At 42.1% G+C, this 19818-nt stretch overlaps 1 protein-coding gene across 1 annotated transcript in view; it reads left to right on the plus strand.

Moving 5' to 3' along the window:
• The first annotated feature begins 428 nt into the window (after positions 1 to 428).
• LOC115143361 (rho GTPase-activating protein 39-like) overlaps positions 429 to 19818 on the plus strand; it is a 46483-nt gene continuing 27093 nt past the window's right edge. The window contains exon 1 of the mRNA XM_029683689.2: positions 429 to 589. Within this exon, the coding sequence (XP_029539549.2) occupies positions 576 to 589 (14 nt within the window). The 5' untranslated portion in view covers positions 429 to 575. The remainder of the gene's footprint in view (positions 590 to 19818) is intronic.

Genomic DNA, 19818 nt, shown 5'->3' on the forward strand with positions numbered 1-19818 from the left:
ACTCAACCAGCAGGTGTCTCTGTTTGCTTTCTTGTTGCTAATCCAGTTCACTTTTCTGACTGATAAAAATCAAATTAAAGGTTAATCATATTTGATGCGGAACTATGTAGAACCAACAGCTTTTCCTATTATTATAATGCGAAGTCCTTAGGTAGGCCTACATTTTATATTTCTAAAGTCCCATGTTGAGGGCCAGATGTCTTTTGGACTCAAGATCTCAAAACGTCAATACTAAAAAAGAGTACCTTACAGTGAAGAACTGACACGTGAGTCATAAATATAAAGCATCAACATTTGACTATAATTATTCACCTAAATAGCTATATATAATTGTGTCGCATGTCCAATCAGAGGAATGGCCATAGCAGGATGAACGAGAATTACCGGGATGCGGAGTTGGGGGATGACCCCATTATCGTGACTCACGTGCAGAGGCGGAGACTCCATATCGGAATTACTACGGGACAACTGTCTCGTGTTCATACCGTCCAACAAGGTGGGAAAATTAACATGAATAAGTAAACAAGTTACATTATGCAAGACCTGGGCAACGCAATGCTTACAATGTGAAAACAATGTCTGGGATAAGGTAAGATACATTCTAAGGGAATTTAAACCTACCAGACAAGATTTAGAACAGAAATAACTTTCACTCAACCCTCACCGCAGGATGTGTTAGGCGGACTATTTTGAATTTAGAAGACAGACTAAGTGAAGTGTAAAATGTTTTCATTGAGTTTAAAGTTTGTGTAACAATGTTACTTTAGGCTAGAATTCAATATTTGGTTACCAGTAATCCAATATCCCTGTGAAATGAGGAATGGTGGAGGAAAGTGATATTGCAACGCTATGGGCAGAACTTTTATTATAGTGTAGTAGGCTGTCTGCTGTCCTGTTTACACGTTAATAGTGAATGTTATTCATGTCAGAGATGGTTGGATAATCATTTAGAATAGTGACCAATAAGTTTCCCCCATGTCTAGCTGAGGAAGGCTCAACTCCTTTCTCTTATATCGAGGCAGTATAAGAGAACACCTCAATATATGAGAACAGAGTTGAGCGTTCGTTATCTACCCCATGTCATCTTCTTTCGTTGTCATATAGAGACAATTAGCAGCCACATCTAATCTTGTTAAAAACTATTATTTTATAGCGCTATAATCACCTAACATCAAAGCATGATTGAACTTGTTCTCTATAAAGGCAGTATTTCCCATAGCTGCTGGACCCCTTTGGGGAATATCTAGTTTGCCTGTGTTTAATTGAATTGCCAGTTTCCTGTTTAATTTTGGAACTGATTTGCAAATTGGCTTTAGTGGCTCTTTGCTGTGGTTAACAGACCAATTTCTGTGGTTAACAAACCATGGCAGTAGACAAATGTCCCTATCCCATTTGTTGCACTGCTGCTTCACTGATGTAGGTTAGGATGGCTGGTGCAGTTAACTTGCCTTAGTTTATTCACACATTAATATTCTCCAAGATATCTCTCTATGCCTTAAGACAGATGTGCAGCTGCTCATTAAAACCTTTTAGTCTCTATCTTCTGCTTTCAAGTTGTTTCTTGAAACAGATGGTTCAATGGAAATAAGTCTAAGCCACAAGCACAAAGAAAGTCTTATGTGAATGTTCTTGATTTTTACTACCCAAAAACCTAAATATGAATGAACATAAATTCAATTGTATTTATGTATTTGAATGTATTATTGGTGTCAATGGTTTAAAGCAAGCATTTATGTGTTCATGTCTTGAGCTACCCCCTGCAGTGTCAACAGCCTTGCTGTCTGTTTTGAGTGGTTCAGTGGGAAATTCTAGAACAGGGGTACTCAAGTACTACACTGACAAAAATATAAACTCAACATGTAACAATTTCAAAGGTGTTACTGAGTTACAGTTCATGTAAGGAAATCAGTCAATTGAAATAAATAAATTAGGCCCTAATTTATGGATTTCACATTACTGGTAATACAGACATACATCTGTTTGTCACAGATACCTTAAACAAAAAGGTAGGGATCAGAAATGGATCAGAAAACCAGTCAGTATCTGGTGTGACCACTATTTGCCTCATGCAGTGTGACACATCTCCTTCGTATAGAGTTGATCAGGCTGTTGATTGTGGAATGTTGACCCAGTCCTCTTCAATGGCTGTGCAAAGTTGCTGGATATTGGCGGGAACTGGAACACGCTGTCGATCCAGAGCATCCCAAACATTCTCAATGGATGACATGTCTGGTGAGTATGCAGGCCATGAAAGAACTGTGACATTTTCAGCTTCCAGGAATTGTGTACAGATCCTTGTGACATGGGGCCGTGCATTATTATGCTGAAACATGAGGTGACGGTGACGGATAAATGGCACAACAATGGGCCTCAGGATCTCGTCACAGTATCTCTGTGCATCCAAATTGCCTTCGATAAAATGCAAGTGTGTTCATTGTCCATAGCTTATGCCTTCCCATACCATAACCCCACCGCCACCGTGGGGTACTCGTGTGGGTGAGCAAACTACTCGCCCACACGACGCCATACACACTGTCTGCCATCTGGTATAGTTGAAAGCGGGATTAATCCGTGAAGAGCACACTTCTCCAGCATGCCAGTGGCCATCGAAAGTGAGCAATTAGTTATGACACCTGCAGTCAGGTCAAGACCCTGATGAGCATGCAGATGAGCTTCCTTGAGATGGTTTCTGACAGTTTGTGCAGAAATTCTTCGGTTGTGCAAAACCACAATTTCATCAGCTGTCCGGATGGCTGGTCTCAGACGACCCCTCAGGTGTAGAAGCTGGATTTGGAGTAGAGGTCGACCGATAATGATTTTTCAACGCAGATTCCGATAGCGATTATTGGAGGACCAAAAAAGGCCGATACCGATTAATCTGCCGATTTTTTTACAATTTATTTGTAATAATGACAATTACAACAATACTGAATGAACACTTATTTTAACTTAATATAATACATAAATAAAAATCTATTTAGCCTCAAATAAATAATGAGACATGTTCAATTTGCTTTAAATAATGCAAAAACAAAGTGTTGGAGAAGTAAAAGTGCAATATGTGCCATGTAAAAAAGCTAACGTTTGAGTTCCTTGCTCAGAACATGAGAACATATGAAAGTTGGTGGTTCCTTTTAACATGATACTTCAATATTCCAAGGTAAGAGGTTTTAGGTTGTAGTTAATATAGTATTTATAGGACTATTTCTCTCTATACCATTTGTATTTCATATACCTTTGACTATTGGATGTTCTTATAGGCACTATAGTATTGCCAGTGTAACAGTATAGCTTCCGTCCCTCTCCTCGCTCCTACCTGGGCTCGAACCAGGAACACATCGACAACAGCCACCCTCGAAGCAGCGTTACCCATGCAGAGCAAGGGGAACAACTACTCCAAGTCTCAGAGCGAGTGACGTTTGAAACGCTATTAGCGCGCACCCCGCTAACTAGCTAGCCATTTCACATCAGTTACACCAGCCTAATCTCGGGAGTTGATAGGCTTGAAGTCATAAACAGCGCTGTGCTTGTGAAGAGCTGCTGGCAAAACGCACGAAAGTGCCGATTGAATGAATGCTTACAAACCTGCTGCTGCCTACCATCGCTCAGTCAGACTGCTCTATCATATCATAGACTTAATTATAACATAACACACAGAAATACGAGCCTTTGGTCATTAATATGGTCGAATCCGGAAACTATCGTTTCGAGAATTAAACGTTTATTATTTCAGTGAAATACGGGACCGTTCGGTATTTTATCTAACGATTGGCATCCATAAGTCTAAATATTCCTGTTACATTGCACAACCTTCAATGTTATGTCATAATTACGTAAAATTCTGGCAAATTAGTTTGCAATGAGCCAGGCTGCCCAAACTGTTGCATATACCCTGACTCTGCATGCAATGAACGCAAGAGAAGTGACACAATTTCACCTTGTTAATATTGCCTGCTAACCTGGATTTCTTTTAGCTAAATATGCAGGTTTAAAAATCTATACTTCTGTGTATTGATTTTAAGAAAGGCATTGGTGTTTATGGTTAGGTACAGTCATCCAACGATTGTGCTTTTTTCGCAAATGCTCTTTTGTTAAATCATCCCCCAGCGTTTCATCGATTATATGCAACGCAGGACATGCTAGATAATCTAGTAATATTATCAACCATGTGTAGTTATAACTAGTGATTATGATTGATTGATTGTTTTTTTGTAATATAAGTTTAATGCTAGCTAGCAACTTACCTTGGCTTCTTACTGCATTCGCGTAACAGGCAGGCTCCTCGTGGAGTGCAATGTAATCAGGTAGTTAGAGCGTTGGACTAGTTAACTGTAAGGTTGCAAGATTGGATCCCCCGAGCTGACAAGGTAAAAATCTGTCATTCTGCCCCTGAACAACGTTACTAGGCCGTCATTGAAAATAAGAATGTGTTCTTAACTGACTTGCCTAGTTAAATAAAGGTTTTTAAAAAAAGTTTTAAAATGGTAGAGAAATGAACATTAAATTCTCTGGCAACAGCTCTGGTGGACATTCCTATAGTCAGCATGCCAATTGCACGCTCCCTCAACTTGGGACATCTGTGGCATTGTATATTTCTGATGATCCAGTCACACAAATATTTTCTAGGTGGCAAAGGTCTGGATTTCTTGCAATTCTACACATTTGTCTTATGTGTGTTTTATATGATACCAGGGGTCGAAACCGGGACACGCAGTTTGTATTGACCTTGTTCTGGGTCTTGATCTGGACCGGGTTCCGCCAGTTGAGTATGGGGGTTCTAGAATGTTTTGATTACTTTCATTCCCATCACTGGTGGTGGAACCATCAGACATATGAGTCACTCCAAGGTCCTCAGAAACAAGCTGTCTGCAGAAGATACCATTTATATGGCCTGGAGGCATCCGCATGCTTTCCAGCCGAAACAGTTCGGAGGAGTTTGTGCATATATTATGACAACATTTTGTTACGATTTGGACTTCGGTAAGGTTTTTTTCGGTTAATCGGCACACCATTTGTTTTCTTGAGGGAAGCACCAAAAGTCTAAGTTGTAAAATACTGGCTATACAGTCTCAAAATGGACAAACAGTATTATTGCTGCTTTTTTCTCTTTATTTAAGCGAAGATCTTTTTAAGGGAGTATGTGAGCACGCTCGTTTGGTTTGCTTAGCCGACACACACTCACGTCTCAATTCATCACACTATCACACACTTTAAAAGAGCAGAAATCCCCCCATCGATGCACATAAGCGGATGTCCACTGACTCCTGGATACTGTTGGAACTGAAACGAAGTAATATGCAAAGAAGTAAGACTCAGAAAAGCCCCTTTCTATAAAAATCTTTCGGTTTATTGTAACACATTTCAGAAGTGCTCTCACAGAATGGGAAGAACCTGCGTCTTGGAACAGAGGAAAGTTGAACACAAAACCAGTCTGCTGTACTGTCTGCTCTTTCTGAGCTAAACACAGTTCCAAAAACAACTCCCACATTGAGGGGGACAAAAATGCTCCCGTTTTAAAAAGCATTCTTGTTAGAGAGTGCCTAAATTTAGTCTAGCAAATTAACCTTACTTGAGCTTTTTTAATTTCTTACATACTTTCAGCAGGTTAGAGTAGGATATGAATGTAAGCTGCTGAGACGCCTCACAATGGGATGTTGTCCCCCTGTTTACTCTGTAGACTCACAATGATCTGCAGACAAAGGAGGACAGGACACTACATTCATCTAGCAAGATTACCCCAGAGCAGAGAGCCAGGGCTTTTCCTTTTGGGACAAATGTGACGATGTTAAGGCAGAATCCCTGTCACACAATGAATGGCTTTGATGATGGATGTGTTTGATTGGATCTTTGACGGCTAGTGCGATGTTTTTCATCTCGTCTCGTTGTTTTGTGTTGCCGATTGCTTATTTTCTGTAGCGATGGGTCAAAACTTTAGTGAAAGACTACATTCTTTTATCCTAACACTCATTCACCCCACTATGATTCTCTTAGGCTTTTACCATGGTGATGGAGCTCTGTTTTGTCCATCCAAAGTTGTGTGGCCCATCCCAATCCAACCTTGGATATTTGGAAAACATCTTAGGCAGGGATAAAAGGGCTGGCTTAACTTTTTGACCTCAGAGGTGGTAAACATGGTGTAGTGTTTTAAGTGCCCTTGCGCCTTCCGTTAGGATTACATTGGGACGAACAGTCCAATAGCTTCAGATGAGGTTCATGATTTAGAGAGATAAAACCCTCACACTCAGGTTAAAAAAAAATATATATATTTAAATGAATTTGACCCCCTTTTTTCTCCTCAATTATCTGGTATCCAATTGTTTTTTATTAGTTACTATCTTGTCTCATCGCTACAACTCTCATACTGGCTCGGGAGAGACAACCTTCGTAAGTGCCCTTTACGTCCTCCGAAACACAACCCAACCAAGCCGCACTGCTTCTTAACACAGAAGCCAGCCGCACCAATGTGTCGGAGGAAACACTGTGCGCCTGGCGACCTGGTCAGCGTGCGCTGCGCCCGGCCCGCCACAGGAGTCGCTAGTACGCGATGAGACAAGGATATCCCTACCAGCCAAACCCTCCCTAACCCGGACAACGCTAGGCCAATTGTGCATCGCCCCATGGACCTCCCGGTCGCGGCTGGCTGTGACGGAGCCTGGGCTCGAACTAAGAGTCTCTGGTGGCACAGCTAGCACTGCGATGCATTGCCTTAGACCAATGCGCCACCCGGGAGGCCTCACGCTCAGGTTTTTAGGTAGTACAGTTTGAGTAACTGATTGAGTCGTCAACGGTTGTTTCCTGTCGTTACACTCAGATGTTGGAGGATGTCTTCATGTTTGATCGGAACAGCCCATTCCATTCCTCTCAGCCCTCTTTAATTGTGTTGTGACTAGAATTACAGTATGTTAATCCGATTCTACACCCTGGACCCCTAGAGAGGACATTATCCTTGCTGCCCCCCTGGTCCCTTGAGTTCCAGTGCAAATGTTAACAGCTTAACCAGTCTGTGTGTTAGTCTGATCCAGAACCTACAGTTGAAGTCGGAAGTTTACGTACACTTAGGTTGGAGTCATTAAAACTCGTTTTTCAACCACTCCACAAATGTTTTTTTAACAAACTATAGTTTTGGCAAGTCGGTTAAGACATCTACTTTGTGCATGGCACAAGTAATTTTTCCAACCATTGTTTACAGACAGATTATTTCACTGATAATTCACTGTATCACAATTCCAGTGGGTTAGAAGTTTAAATACACTAAGTTGACTGTGCCTTTAAACAGTTTGGAAAATTCTGGAAAATGATGTCATGGCTTTAGAAGCTTCTGATAGGCTAATTGACATAATTTGAGTCAATTGGCGGTGTACCTGTGGATGTATTTCAAGGCCTACCTTCAAACTCATTGCCTCTTTGCTTGACATCATGGGAAAATCAAAAGAAATCAGACAAGACCTCAAAAAAGAATTGTAGACCTCCACAAGTCTGGTTCATCCTTGGGAGCAATTTCCAAATGCCTGAAGGTACCACGTTCATCTGTACAAACAATAGTACGCAAGTATAAACACCATGGGACCACGCAGCCATCATACCGCTCAGGAAGGAGATGCGTTCTGTCTCCTGGAGATGAACGTACTTTGTCGCGAAAAGTGCAAATCAATCCCAGAACAACAGCCAACTACCTTTTGAAGATGTTGGAGGAAACAGGTACAAAGGTATCTATATCCACAGTAAAAATAAGTCCTATATCGGCATAACTTGAAAGGCCTCTCAGCAAGGAAGAAGCCACTACTCCAAAACCACCATAAAAAAAGCCAGACTACGGTTTGCAACTGCACATGGGGACAAAGTTCGTACTTTTTGGAGAAATGTCCTCTGGTCTGATGAAACAAAAATAGAACTGTTTGGCCATAATGACCATCGTTATGTTTGGAGGAAAAGGGGGGAGGCTTACAAGCCAAAGAACACCATCCCAACCGTGAAGCACGGGAGTGGCAGCATCATGTTGTGGGGGTGCTTTGCTGCAGGAGGGGCTGGTGCTCTTCACAAAAGAAATGGCACCATGAGGGAGGAAAATTATGTGGATATATTGAAGCAACTTCTCAAGACATCAGGAAGTTAAAGCTTGGTCGCAAATGGGTCTTCCAAATGGACAATGACCCCAAACATATTTCCGAAGTTGTGGCAAAATGGTTTAAGGACAACAAAGTCAAGGTATTGGAGTGGCCATTACAAAGCTATAGAAAATGTGTGGGCAGAACTGAAAAGCGTGTGCGAGCAAGGAGGCCTACAAACCTGACTCCGTCAGGAGGAAGGGGCCAAACTTCACCCAACTTATTGTGGAAGGCTAGCTGAAACATTTGACCCAAGTTGAACAAAAAAATTTGTTGAAATTTACCCCTTTTTCTCAGTATCCAATTGTTTTTAGTAGCTACTATCTTGTCTCATCGCTACAACTCCCATACGGGCTTGGGAGAGACAAAGGTTGAAAGTCATGCGTCCTCCGATACACAACCCAACCAAGCCGCACTGCTTCTTAACACAGCTCGCATCCAACCCGGAAGCCAGACGCACCAATGTGTCGGAGGAAACACCGTGCACCTGGCAACCTTGGTTGGCGTGCACTGCGCCCGGCCTGCCACAGGAGTCGCTGGTGCGCGATGAAACAAGGATATCCCTACCGGCCAAGCCCTCCCTAACCCGGACGACGCTAGGCCAATTGTGCATCGCCCCACGGACCTCCCGGTCGCAGCCGGTTACGACAGAGCCTGGGTGCGAACCCAGGGTCTCTGGTGGCACAGCTGGCGCTGCAGTACAGCGCCCTTAGCCACTGCGCCACCCAATTTAAAGAAATGCTACCAAATACTAATTGAATGTATGTAAGCTTCACAAACCACTGGGAATGTGAAGAAATAAAAGCTGAAATAAATCGTTCTCTCTGCTATTATTCTGACATTTCACATTCTTAAAATAAAGTGGTGATCCTAACTGACCTAAGACAGGGAATTTTTACTAGTATTAACTAAGGTGTATGTAAACTTCCGACTTCAACTGTATCTGCTGTCAGCAGCCCATGTCCTCATGGGATATCACCCAGACAGATGCCTCTTTCCTCTGTGACTCACTCGCCACCACCTCTGACCCACCCCCTTTCTCACCCCGTAACTCGGCCCTGGTTGAGACACTGGGGTCGCTTGTCAGGTCAGCAGGGGATGGGGGGTAGAGGCTGAGGCACAACTCAAAATGTGGAAACATACAGAGACTGTCTCAACCATATAGTTAAACAGCCGCACAACTAATGGAAAGGGTATTGCTGGACAAGCCTCTAAGCAGATGGCTACGGGTAACTCCTTATGGCCTTTTTTAACTTCACTCTTGGCAGAAACCCCTCTCGGACCTAATTATTGGTTTATGTCTTCATTTGTTACATTTCACCTCATGAGCTGACGAGGGAAAGAAATAACTAACATTAATCGGTTCATTTATCTCCATATTTTAATCGGTTACATCCGAATCGGTAAATTTTTCTCCATATTTGTTTGGACAAGTGACCCCATTGTTCCTGTTATTGACAGCTGGCGTACCAGACAAACAGGGAGTCTATCCTGTATTTGGTAAACACACTGTCCTCTGTCCCTCAGTCCCACATGCTCCTTCTCGTTCAGAGGCCCTCTGATCTGATGAAGTGTTCATTTGTTAAGGCTGTAGAGGAGGATTGGACGAGGCCTGCCCCCTATGACAGAGGATTTATTGTGGTTTGACAATGCTGCTGCCTTGTGTCTCAGAAAAACAGTCACTGGGCCTGTCCTGCTGCTGCATCATGTCTCAGACAGACCGACAGACAGTCACTGGCCCTGTCCTGCTGAGCTGTGAGGGGCCGGAAGTTCCCAGCATTACTGCTTAATACTGCTGCATTAGTGGGAGGAAGAGCGGGATAGTGGGCAAAGACCAAGACAAAGCCTCCATACAGCCAGCATAGAGCACTGTTTTTTTCTTAGTTCTTTTGTAGGCGGGGCTCAAAGAAGGTTTCTGAAGCCGGGCTGCCAACATTAAAATGTTCCATCTAAACCAATAGGAAGGCTCCGTGTGTGAGACAAGATTATACAGAACACGTTTGTTGCAGTGAGACCCTTGTATTGATAGGAAAGTGTGTCAAACAAAAACCAATGATTGCAAAAGTTAACCAAACCATAAAATTCTATGCACAACGACTACTTTAACAATTTCCAATGAACATTTTACAAAAACACATTTACTTGAAGAACAGTGCAGATGCAAAGTTTGGTAACAGAATGACGGCACAAACAGCACACACCGTCATTCTGTTACCAAACGTTGATTCTGATTCTGCACTGTTCATCAAGTTAATCTGTTTTTCAATGGACATTGTTAAAAGTAGTCAATGTGCATAAAGTTGCATGGTTTGTTTAACTTTGCAATCATTGGTTATTATTTGACATAGATTTTAAAGTGAAGAATCTGAGTCTCCACATCATTCTTTTTCTGTGGAATTCCCTAATGTAAAACTTGGGAAATGACATTGAAAGCCAATCTATTTTCAAGGGCCACCTCTTAAATACCATCTTAATCCCAGGGCAGGAGAAGTGGAAAGTGGAAACTGTTCCTGGTTTTGGATTTATCGCAGCTGTTGGAGGTCACCCCACATCTCCTAAATATGCCCCAAGCTCCACCCACTGGACTCCTGTGGAGGGCTCCGATTGGCTGGCGGCCATTGTGGGAATGGCAATAGAGAGTTCTAGTTGAATGAAGTCTGATTGCTGATCTGACAACAGAGCCCATTGTCCCTGGCCATCAGGCATTAGCAGAGGGTGCACTGCACACGCATTGTAATGCATATGATTGTGACTCATCACAGGATAGGCTTGCCAGCTCTGCTTTTTACTCTTTCACGGAGACCCTCTGGGTTTATGTAACACTAGAAACTTCTCACAAAGACAAGCATTTTATGATATTCCCGAACTGTAGATTTTTTGTTATGACTTAAGTCCTTAGTAATGAGTTTGTTTTGGTGCAGAGTAAGACTGACTCTATTTAGTAGACTGGTCGATAGTTTGGTCGATAGGCTGTTTTGTTCGACCACGATTTCTTTAGTCCAGCAGTAGCAAATAAAAAAGACATGACACCTGTCTAATTCACGTCTGTCTTAGTAGACTGATCCATTGTGTAGGCCATTGGGACATCACAGTCCATCAGTCTAAGACGTGCTACTGAAATTGTATATGTATATATCATGTAAGAACAATGATGCAACACAAATAAAACTTGTATTATTTTATAACAAATGAGCTTTCTCCGGCATTGGATAATGGTCGCTGTCTGCATTTCTGAAACACATCAGTGCGCTCTTGAATTGGCGCCTTTTCCTAGAACATGTTGCTATGTGCATAATAGCAAAGTTAACCAACGTTTTGGTGTTGAGAACAATGTGGCGGAGGCAGCAGAGGAGTTAGGAGACAGGAAAACAGTCGCTGCCTTAATTGTCTAAGAAAAGTGAGGAGAAAGGCAACTTAATTAAGTGTATAATCAGTAGACGTACTGTGAAATGTGCCTGGCTTTATAAATCATCCAAATATATCTACAAAAATAAGACCGATCCTGCGTCTGATGCCTGTTTGATTGTTTTGTTTAATAGCCTACTGATTCCGTGAGCACCAAGCCTCACGCAACAATTTCACTAATTTGAGTGTTTTGAATTTTTGCTATGCTGTAATAATGGCTTTACAATTGTATTATTTAATTTATTAAGTGTTTACACTGTTCCAAATGGTTAGACATTTTTTATTTCTAAAAATAACCCTCCTTTTTCCTTGATCTCCTTATTGTTATTATAACTATTAATATTATATCGTTATAATAATAAGTAATGTCATTATCATTCGTAGGCTTAGTATACCAGCCTTGTATAACCACCATTGAGCTGTAGGCCTCAGAGAGCATCCTGTTTAGTCTTAATACCGTAACTTACTGAGGCCTATATTTCAATAGTTATATAGGCTACTGTATCAATCATTTATTTTTTATTGTCATCACACACCATACGAGTCATTCATGATGTGAAATGCAATCAAGCATTTTAGTTTTAAAATAAAGCGACCATTGAATAATAAGCGTAAACAATAAATAGGCCGAAACAGTTCCATTTCGGAAATTGCATACACGGATGAATGTGACTGCAGCAGGGAGGAGAGGGAGACAATGGGTGTCACACAGTTAATCGCTGTCTTTTTTTTTTCATTTTTTTTTTCACAATGCAGCAAGTTTGAGCCAGGCGGCACAATCAAATCATTTGTGGTCGGACTCCCTCTAGTCATTTTTGTCTAAATGATTTCATCAAACAGCTTGCTTAAAGCATCAGACAAGCTCAGTGCATATAGTTGATTTGATTAAAACACATAGGATGTGTTTATATATGGAAAATGCACTTTGAAAATTTCAACCAATCGAATGGTCAAAAGAACAGACAACACTTGGTCGACCAAGAGTTTTTTTTCTTCACTTCTGAAGAGAACTGACAGCCATAGTATAGACGGCAAAAGACAAGTTGTGGAATGTCCACTTTGGGCTGGACCATTGAGTTGGAACAGACAGACCCCAGCTCCAATTATGACACACCTTATGGCTTCCAGACAGACAAACCAGTTAGTCAGATTTGGAGGTGTGCAGTATCACTCACACGTGATACTACAGGGATTAAGGTCACTTAGTAGAAAACAGGTGTTATATTCCTCTCCAATGAATGTGTGTGCATTTTATTCTGGGGCTACTCAGTCATCATGGCCCTTGTGGAGGTGACCCTGCAGAGTGGCAGCTCCTGGCCTCTCCCTGCTAGCCAGGCTTTATGTGGCACCAGAGCTGAAGGGCTTAAAGTGCTTTACCTTTCTTCCCCTCCTCGGCATCCTGCCCTCCCTCCCCTCCCTCACTCCATGCCTGTCTCTTGTGCCTGATCTGATCAACTTTATTAAGGCCAGCTTTATTATGCCTGACATATCCTCCATGAAAAATGACCACAGCAACTGCTGTTGAGCCCCTTCAAGGAGGGGAAGGCGTTGACAATTAGTTGGAACAAATATCAGCAATAGTCCTGTCAGGCTGATGTAGGCTACTTCAGGTAGGGGGAACAAAGAAAGACACCAGAACCTTCTTTCAAAACTATTCCAGCACACCAACTGTATACCACCACAACAACAGCCCATCCATCCATAGCCCAGAGACATTAGCCCAAATGCCTCCTAGTTACTTACTATGACTGAGATATATGGTTGTCCCGCCTAGCTATCTTAAGATGAATGCACTAGCTGTAAGTCACTCTGGATAAGAGCATCTGCTAAATGGCTAAAATGTAAAAGGATTTCACCACTCCCATCAATGTCACAAACACACAAGCTCATTTCCCAGTCTTACATGGGGAAACCCTATGGCCCAAGGCTAGGGACAGATCTCATACCTACTTCATTCACCCTCTCACACTACCAAAATGACTTAGAACACATTTTAAAGAGGACAGTATGCAGCCTTCGGGGTCTGACTTTAAGCACATTGCTGTTCGGTCTACAGAAAACGGTAGCCAAGCATCATGTTTTAATCCTGCCATTTATTGTTTTGCCTTGCCAATTGTTGCGTAGCCATCTATAATTGATTGGGGATTCAGTGGTGCTCTCAGGTGTTAAACATACAATACACACGCGCACTCCAATTGTTCTGTGGGTTTATGTGACCCCTGACACTTGTGGAATGGTTGGAATTCGAGGTGACAAACAATAGAAGCAAAGAATGTGTGTGACAGGTGCAAAGCTGTTTCTTGTCATCTGAAACAGGTGCACTCTACCCTCTCCCTTCAATTGTTCTCTCAAGCCTGGATGTGGGTTCCTGCCTGTATCTGTCCAGTATGGTGGCCCAAATACTCTGTATCCTATTCCTAACTCAGAAACAGAGTTTAGCTAGGTGTTAGAACATTCATCAAACATCACTCTAAATGTAATTCATAACCAGTAGTCTACATGTGACTAACATATATACATTACATACATAATCTTTGTTTACTTAAGCTGTTAGCTCCCTTGCGTTCAATGCAGAGAAATTGTAATGGTGTGTGTTCTGGGGGCCTCCTCTCTCTATCACACAGTGTACACTACAGGGGTCATGGTACAGTCTGAATTACACACTGCTAATGGAGCTACTGCAGAGCACACTCATTCCATGTCTTTACAGTGCATTACAATGTTTTACAATATTTGGATAAGCACGTTGCCTGGCAGCTATGTTGTATACACTTTGAACTTAATACATAATCAAACAGAAAGCGGCCTCTGCTAGATTATTGCTCCTATTATATTGAGTTTATATGCCACTGCCAGCATAGCTGGGCTGGATGGCTTAATATAACAGTGAGGTCTTTATATTGTCTGATTCTGGCCTCGGACACTTTTCCCCTGGATCCCTGCAACCTGTTTTGTAAGGTGAGCAGAGATGATTTTAACTCAGAATTTCTGAGATTGTTATTTTTAAATAGCAGGTGTGTAAATACGCTCAGGAGGACTTATAAAGTTTGGCACTTGTGGCTGTTGCTGGCAGACGGTAAGCTAGGTTAGCTAATTGAAAGGCAGCCCCTGTTTGAAACATCAGCCTGGGCAGGTCCTCAGGAGACCGGGTACAGAGTCTCTCTCAGTATAGCCTGTTGTTCGTCGAGGTTAGAGGTTGGTTTACAAGGGCGGTAAACGTTAACTTCTTTGGGACTGGGGGGCAGTATTGAGTAGCTTGGATGAATAAGGTGCCCAGAGTAAACTGCCTGCTACTCAGGCCCAGTTGCTAATATATGCATATTATTAGTAGATTTGGCTAGAAACCACTGAAGTTTCTAAAACTGTTTGAATGATGTCTGTGAGTATAACAGAATATGGCAGGCAAAAACCTGAGAAAAAATCCAACCAGGAAGTGGGAAATCTGAGATTTGTAGTTTTTCAAGTCATTGCCTGTCAAATTTACAGTGTCTATGGGGTAATGTTGTACTTCCCAAGGCTTCCACTAGATGTCAACAGTCTTTAGAATGTTGTTTGAGGCTTCTACTGTGAAGGAGGGGGGAATGAGAGCTGATTGAGTCAGGGGTCTGGCACAGTGCCATGAGTGGCAGAGTGGCATTTTTAATATTTTCTACATTGTAGAATAATAGTGAAGACATCAAAACTATAAAATAACACATATGGGAACCAAAACAGTAGGAACCAAAACAGTGTTAAACAAATCAAAATATTTTTTAAACATTTTAGACTCTTCAAAGTAGCCACCCTTTGCCTTGTGACAGCTTTGCACACTCTTGGCATTCTCTCAACTAGCTTCACCTGGAATGCTCTTCCAACTGTTCCCAGATATGCTCAGCACTTGTTGGCTGCTTTTCCTTCACTCTGCAGTCCCACTCATCCCAAACCATCTCAATTGGGTTGAGGTTGGGTGATTGTGGAGGCCAGGTCATATGATGCAGCACTCCATCACTCTTCTTCTTGGTCAAATAGCCCATACACAGCCTGGAGGTGTGTTGGGTCATTGTCCTGTTGAAAACAAATGATAGTCCCACTAAGTGCAAACCAGATGGGATGGCGTATTGCTGCAGAATGCTGTGGTAGCCATGCTGGTTAGATGTGCCCTGAATAATAATAAAAAATCACTGACAGTGTCACCAGCAAAGCACCGCCACAACCGTTACACCTCCTCCATGCTTCATGGTAGGAACCACACATGCGGAGATCATCCGTTCACCTACTCTGCGTCTCACAAAGACACAGTGGTTGGAACGGAAAATTTGACATTTGGATTTATCAGACCAAAGGACAGATTTCCACCTGTCTAATGTCCATTGCTTGTGTTTCTTGGCCCAAGCAAGTCTCTTCTTATTGGCGTCCTTTTGTAGTGGTTTCTTTGCAGCAATTTGACCATGAAGGCCTGATTTCACAGTCTCCTCTGAACAGTTGATGTTGAGATGTGTCTGTTACTTGAACTCTGTGAAACATTTTGGCTGCAATTTCTGAGGCTAGTAACTCTAATGAACTTATCCTCTGCAGCAAAGTTAACTCTGGGTCTTCCATTCCTGTGCCGGTCATCATGAGAGCTAGTTTCATCATAGCGCTTGATGGTTTTTGTGACTGCACTTGAAGAAACTTTCAAAGTTCTTGAAATGTTCCGTATTGACTGACCTTCATGTCTTAAAGTAATGATGGACTGTTGTTTCTCATTTCTTTTTGAGCTGTTCTTGCCATAATATGGACTTGGTCTTTTACCACATAAGGCTATCTTCTGTATACCACCCCTACCTTGTCACAACACAACTGATAGGCTCAAACGCATTAAGAAGGAAAGAAATTCCACAAATGAACTTTTAACAAGGCACACCTGTTAATTTAAATGCATTCCAGGTGACTACCTCATGAAGCTGGTTGAGAAAATGCCAAGAGTTTGCAAATCTGTCAAGGCAAGGGTGGCTACTTTGAAGAATCTCAAATATAAAACACTTTTTTGGTTACCACATGATTCCATGTGTGTCATTTCATAGCTTTGACTTCTTCACTATTATTCTACAATGTAGAAAATAGTGAAAATAAAGAATTGAATGAATGAGTAGATGCGTCTAAACGTTTGGCTGGTACTGTATGTACACTGTATTTATATATACTGTATATTTATTCTCTGGACTCCGACATTGTTCATCCTAATGTTTCTTAATTCCATTCTTTAACTTTTTAGATTTGTGTGTATTGTTAGATATTAATGCACTGTTGGAGCTAGGAACATAAGCATTTCACTACATCCGCAATAACTGTATGTGTATGCAACCAATACGATTTGAATGGATTTTCACAGTACCTCCAAGTGCCACTCAGACCTTCTGGGAGAAAAGTATCTGGCATTGAATTTGGTAGGAGTAGGAGGTGGCTAAGGATCCCATCATCTCCTGCCTCCAGACATTTCACCACCTATATTACAAGGGTTGCATTTGCACTTAACAATTTCATGTCAGCTCAAGGCATGTACAAAATCCAATATAATGATTAGCCTCATATACATTGTCTACTGGTATCATTTTTAAATTGAGAACATATAGCTGAACAATATGTAAACAATGTGTGAGTAAAGCTATTCTCTGATTCAGATGCACAATGTAAAGGATGCATTGCAAATGCCCATAAGGCTAAATGACTTCATACTGTAGGCCAGTGGTTCCCAACTACGGTCCTCGCGTACCCTCAACAATACGGTTTATTGTAGCCTCGGACAAATACACCTGATCCAGCTTGTCAACTAGTCATCAGGTCCTCAGAGTTGAGTCAGGTATGTTTCTCCAGGGCCACAACAAAAATGTGTGCTGTTGGGGGAACTGGAGGGCTGGAGTTGGGAACCACTGCTGTAAGCCTATGGCTGCATTGGTGTTGCATGCCATTATCAGCTGCAAAATGGGTTCATATGGCTGATATCCTGAAAAGTGTGTGACAATCAAATAAAACTAATTGGAGAGCTTATGACTGAACAGAAAGGTCATGTTCATATGAGAATAGAACACAGAAACAGACCAATTAGAGACTGATTTCCTTCCCCTCTATATTGCAGGATTGTGATCTGTGATTAATCAACATCGACACTAGTTCATCTTGAATAACAGTTAAGCTAACAATTTTAAAACAAGTTTAAAACACTTCACTTCAAAGAATCAGGACTTTCATATCATTTTAAAATGTACAAGTAAGCTAACTCATACTGTATGTAAAGGTTAGACATTTTAGCAACAAGCAAGCTATTATTACTCAAGCATAATTTCAGGTGTACAAAATAAAGCCAACACCAGAGGTGACCAACCTCGCTCCACTGATCCCTGATCTATGGGGGGAGCAGACTTACTTTCCAGTCCAGCAATAGCACACTTGATTATTAACTATTTAGGTTTGATACATTGAATCAGGTGTCTCAGTGCTGCGCTCAAACAGAAGCCTGCACTCCCAGCAGGGTTGGTCTGCTGTTGTTTATAATAGGTTTATGCATTGTGTGTGACTTTAGAACTTTTTTTTCCAAAAGATGTCCTAACATGGGTACACATACACAATATATACAGAAGTGTGTGGACACCCCTTCAAATTAGTGGATTCGGCTGTTTCAGCCACACCCGTCGCAGGTGTATACAGGTGTATACAATTGAGCACAGCCAAGCAATCTCCATAGACAAACATTGGCAGTAGAATGGCCTTACTGAAGGGCTCAGTGACTTTCAACGTGGGACTGTCATAAGATGCCACCTTTCCAACAAGTCAGTTCGTCACATTTCTGCCCTGCTAGAACTGCCCCTGTATAATGTAAGTGCCATTATTGTGAAGTGGAAACATCTAGGAGCAACAACGACTTAGCCACGAAGTGGTAGGCCACACAAGCTCACAGAACGGGATAGCCGAGTGCTGAACTGTGTAGTGCTTAAAAATAATCTCCTCTGTTGCAACACTCACTACCGAGTTCCTAACTGTCTCTGGAAGCAGCGTCAGCACAAGAAATGTTCATCGGGACCTTCATGAATTAGGTTTCCATGGCCAAGCAGCCTTATACAAGCCTAAGAACACCATGCTCAATGACAAAAGTCAGCTAGAATGGTGTAAAGCTCGCTGCCATTGGACTCTGGGGAGCTGTGGAAACGCTCTCACTGGAGTGATGAATCACGCTTCACCATCTGGCAGTTCGACGAACTAATCTGTTTGGCAGATGCCAGGAGAAAAATACCTCCCCTAATGCATAGAGGTAACGGTTGTAGGAGGAATAATGGTCTGAGGCTGTTTTTCATGATTTGGGCTTGGCCCCTAAACGCTACAGTGTACAATGACATTTTAGACGATTCTTTGATTTCAACTTTGTGGCAGCATTTTGGGGAAGGACCTTTCCTGTTTCAGCATGACAATGACCCCTGTGCACAAAACGAGGTCCATACAGAAATGTTTGTCGATCGGTGTGGAAGAAATTGACTGGCCTGCACAGAGCCCTGACCTCAATCCCATCAAACACCTTGGGATGAATTGGAACACCCACAGCGAGCCAGGCCTAATCGCCCAACATCAGTGCACGACCTCACTAATGCTCTTGTGGCTGAATGGAATCAAGTCCCAGCAGCAATGTTCCAACATCTAGCAGAAATCCTTCCCAGAAGAGTGGAGGCTGTTATAGCAGCAAAGGGGGGACCAACTCCATATTAATGCTTGTGATTTTGGAATAAGATGTCCGATGAGCGGGTGTCCACATACCATTGGTCATGTAGTGACCCTAGCCTCAAATACATTTAGAATTGCATCGATAAATACATCAAGATCGCTAGCTAACTAGCAAATATTACGTTTTTAAGCTGGTGATATTTAATTCACTTAGTTAACTTTACATACTGTATAGCTAGCTAACTAGCGGACATTACGTTAGCAGCTCATTTGAGTTAGCCTGCACACTAAATTTCTATAGCAAGCTAGCTAATAATACATCGACAATTGGAGGCATTCCAACAGACTGAATTTGGTCTTCCATCATGGGGCCTGCTACGTTTGCTAGGTGATTTGTGACGCAACTGCAAGCCCTCTGAGTTTACCAGTCAAATTGACAGGGTTAGAGGTTTCAAGCCTGTTCTAGTCATTCTATTTCCATGTGTGCTGCTGCTGCATTGTGGGGAGTGTTGCCGAGGCTACAACACCTTGCTTGTTTCAGCAAGGAGCAAGAACGTTTCATAGGTATTTGAAGAGTTCATGTTATCGAGTGGCGCAGCGGTTTAAGGCACTGCATCTCAGTGCTAGAGGTGTCACTACA

This window comes from Oncorhynchus nerka, linkage group LG15 (genome assembly GCF_034236695.1).
Source record: "Oncorhynchus nerka isolate Pitt River linkage group LG15, Oner_Uvic_2.0, whole genome shotgun sequence".
NCBI lineage: Eukaryota > Metazoa > Chordata > Actinopteri > Salmoniformes > Salmonidae > Oncorhynchus > Oncorhynchus nerka.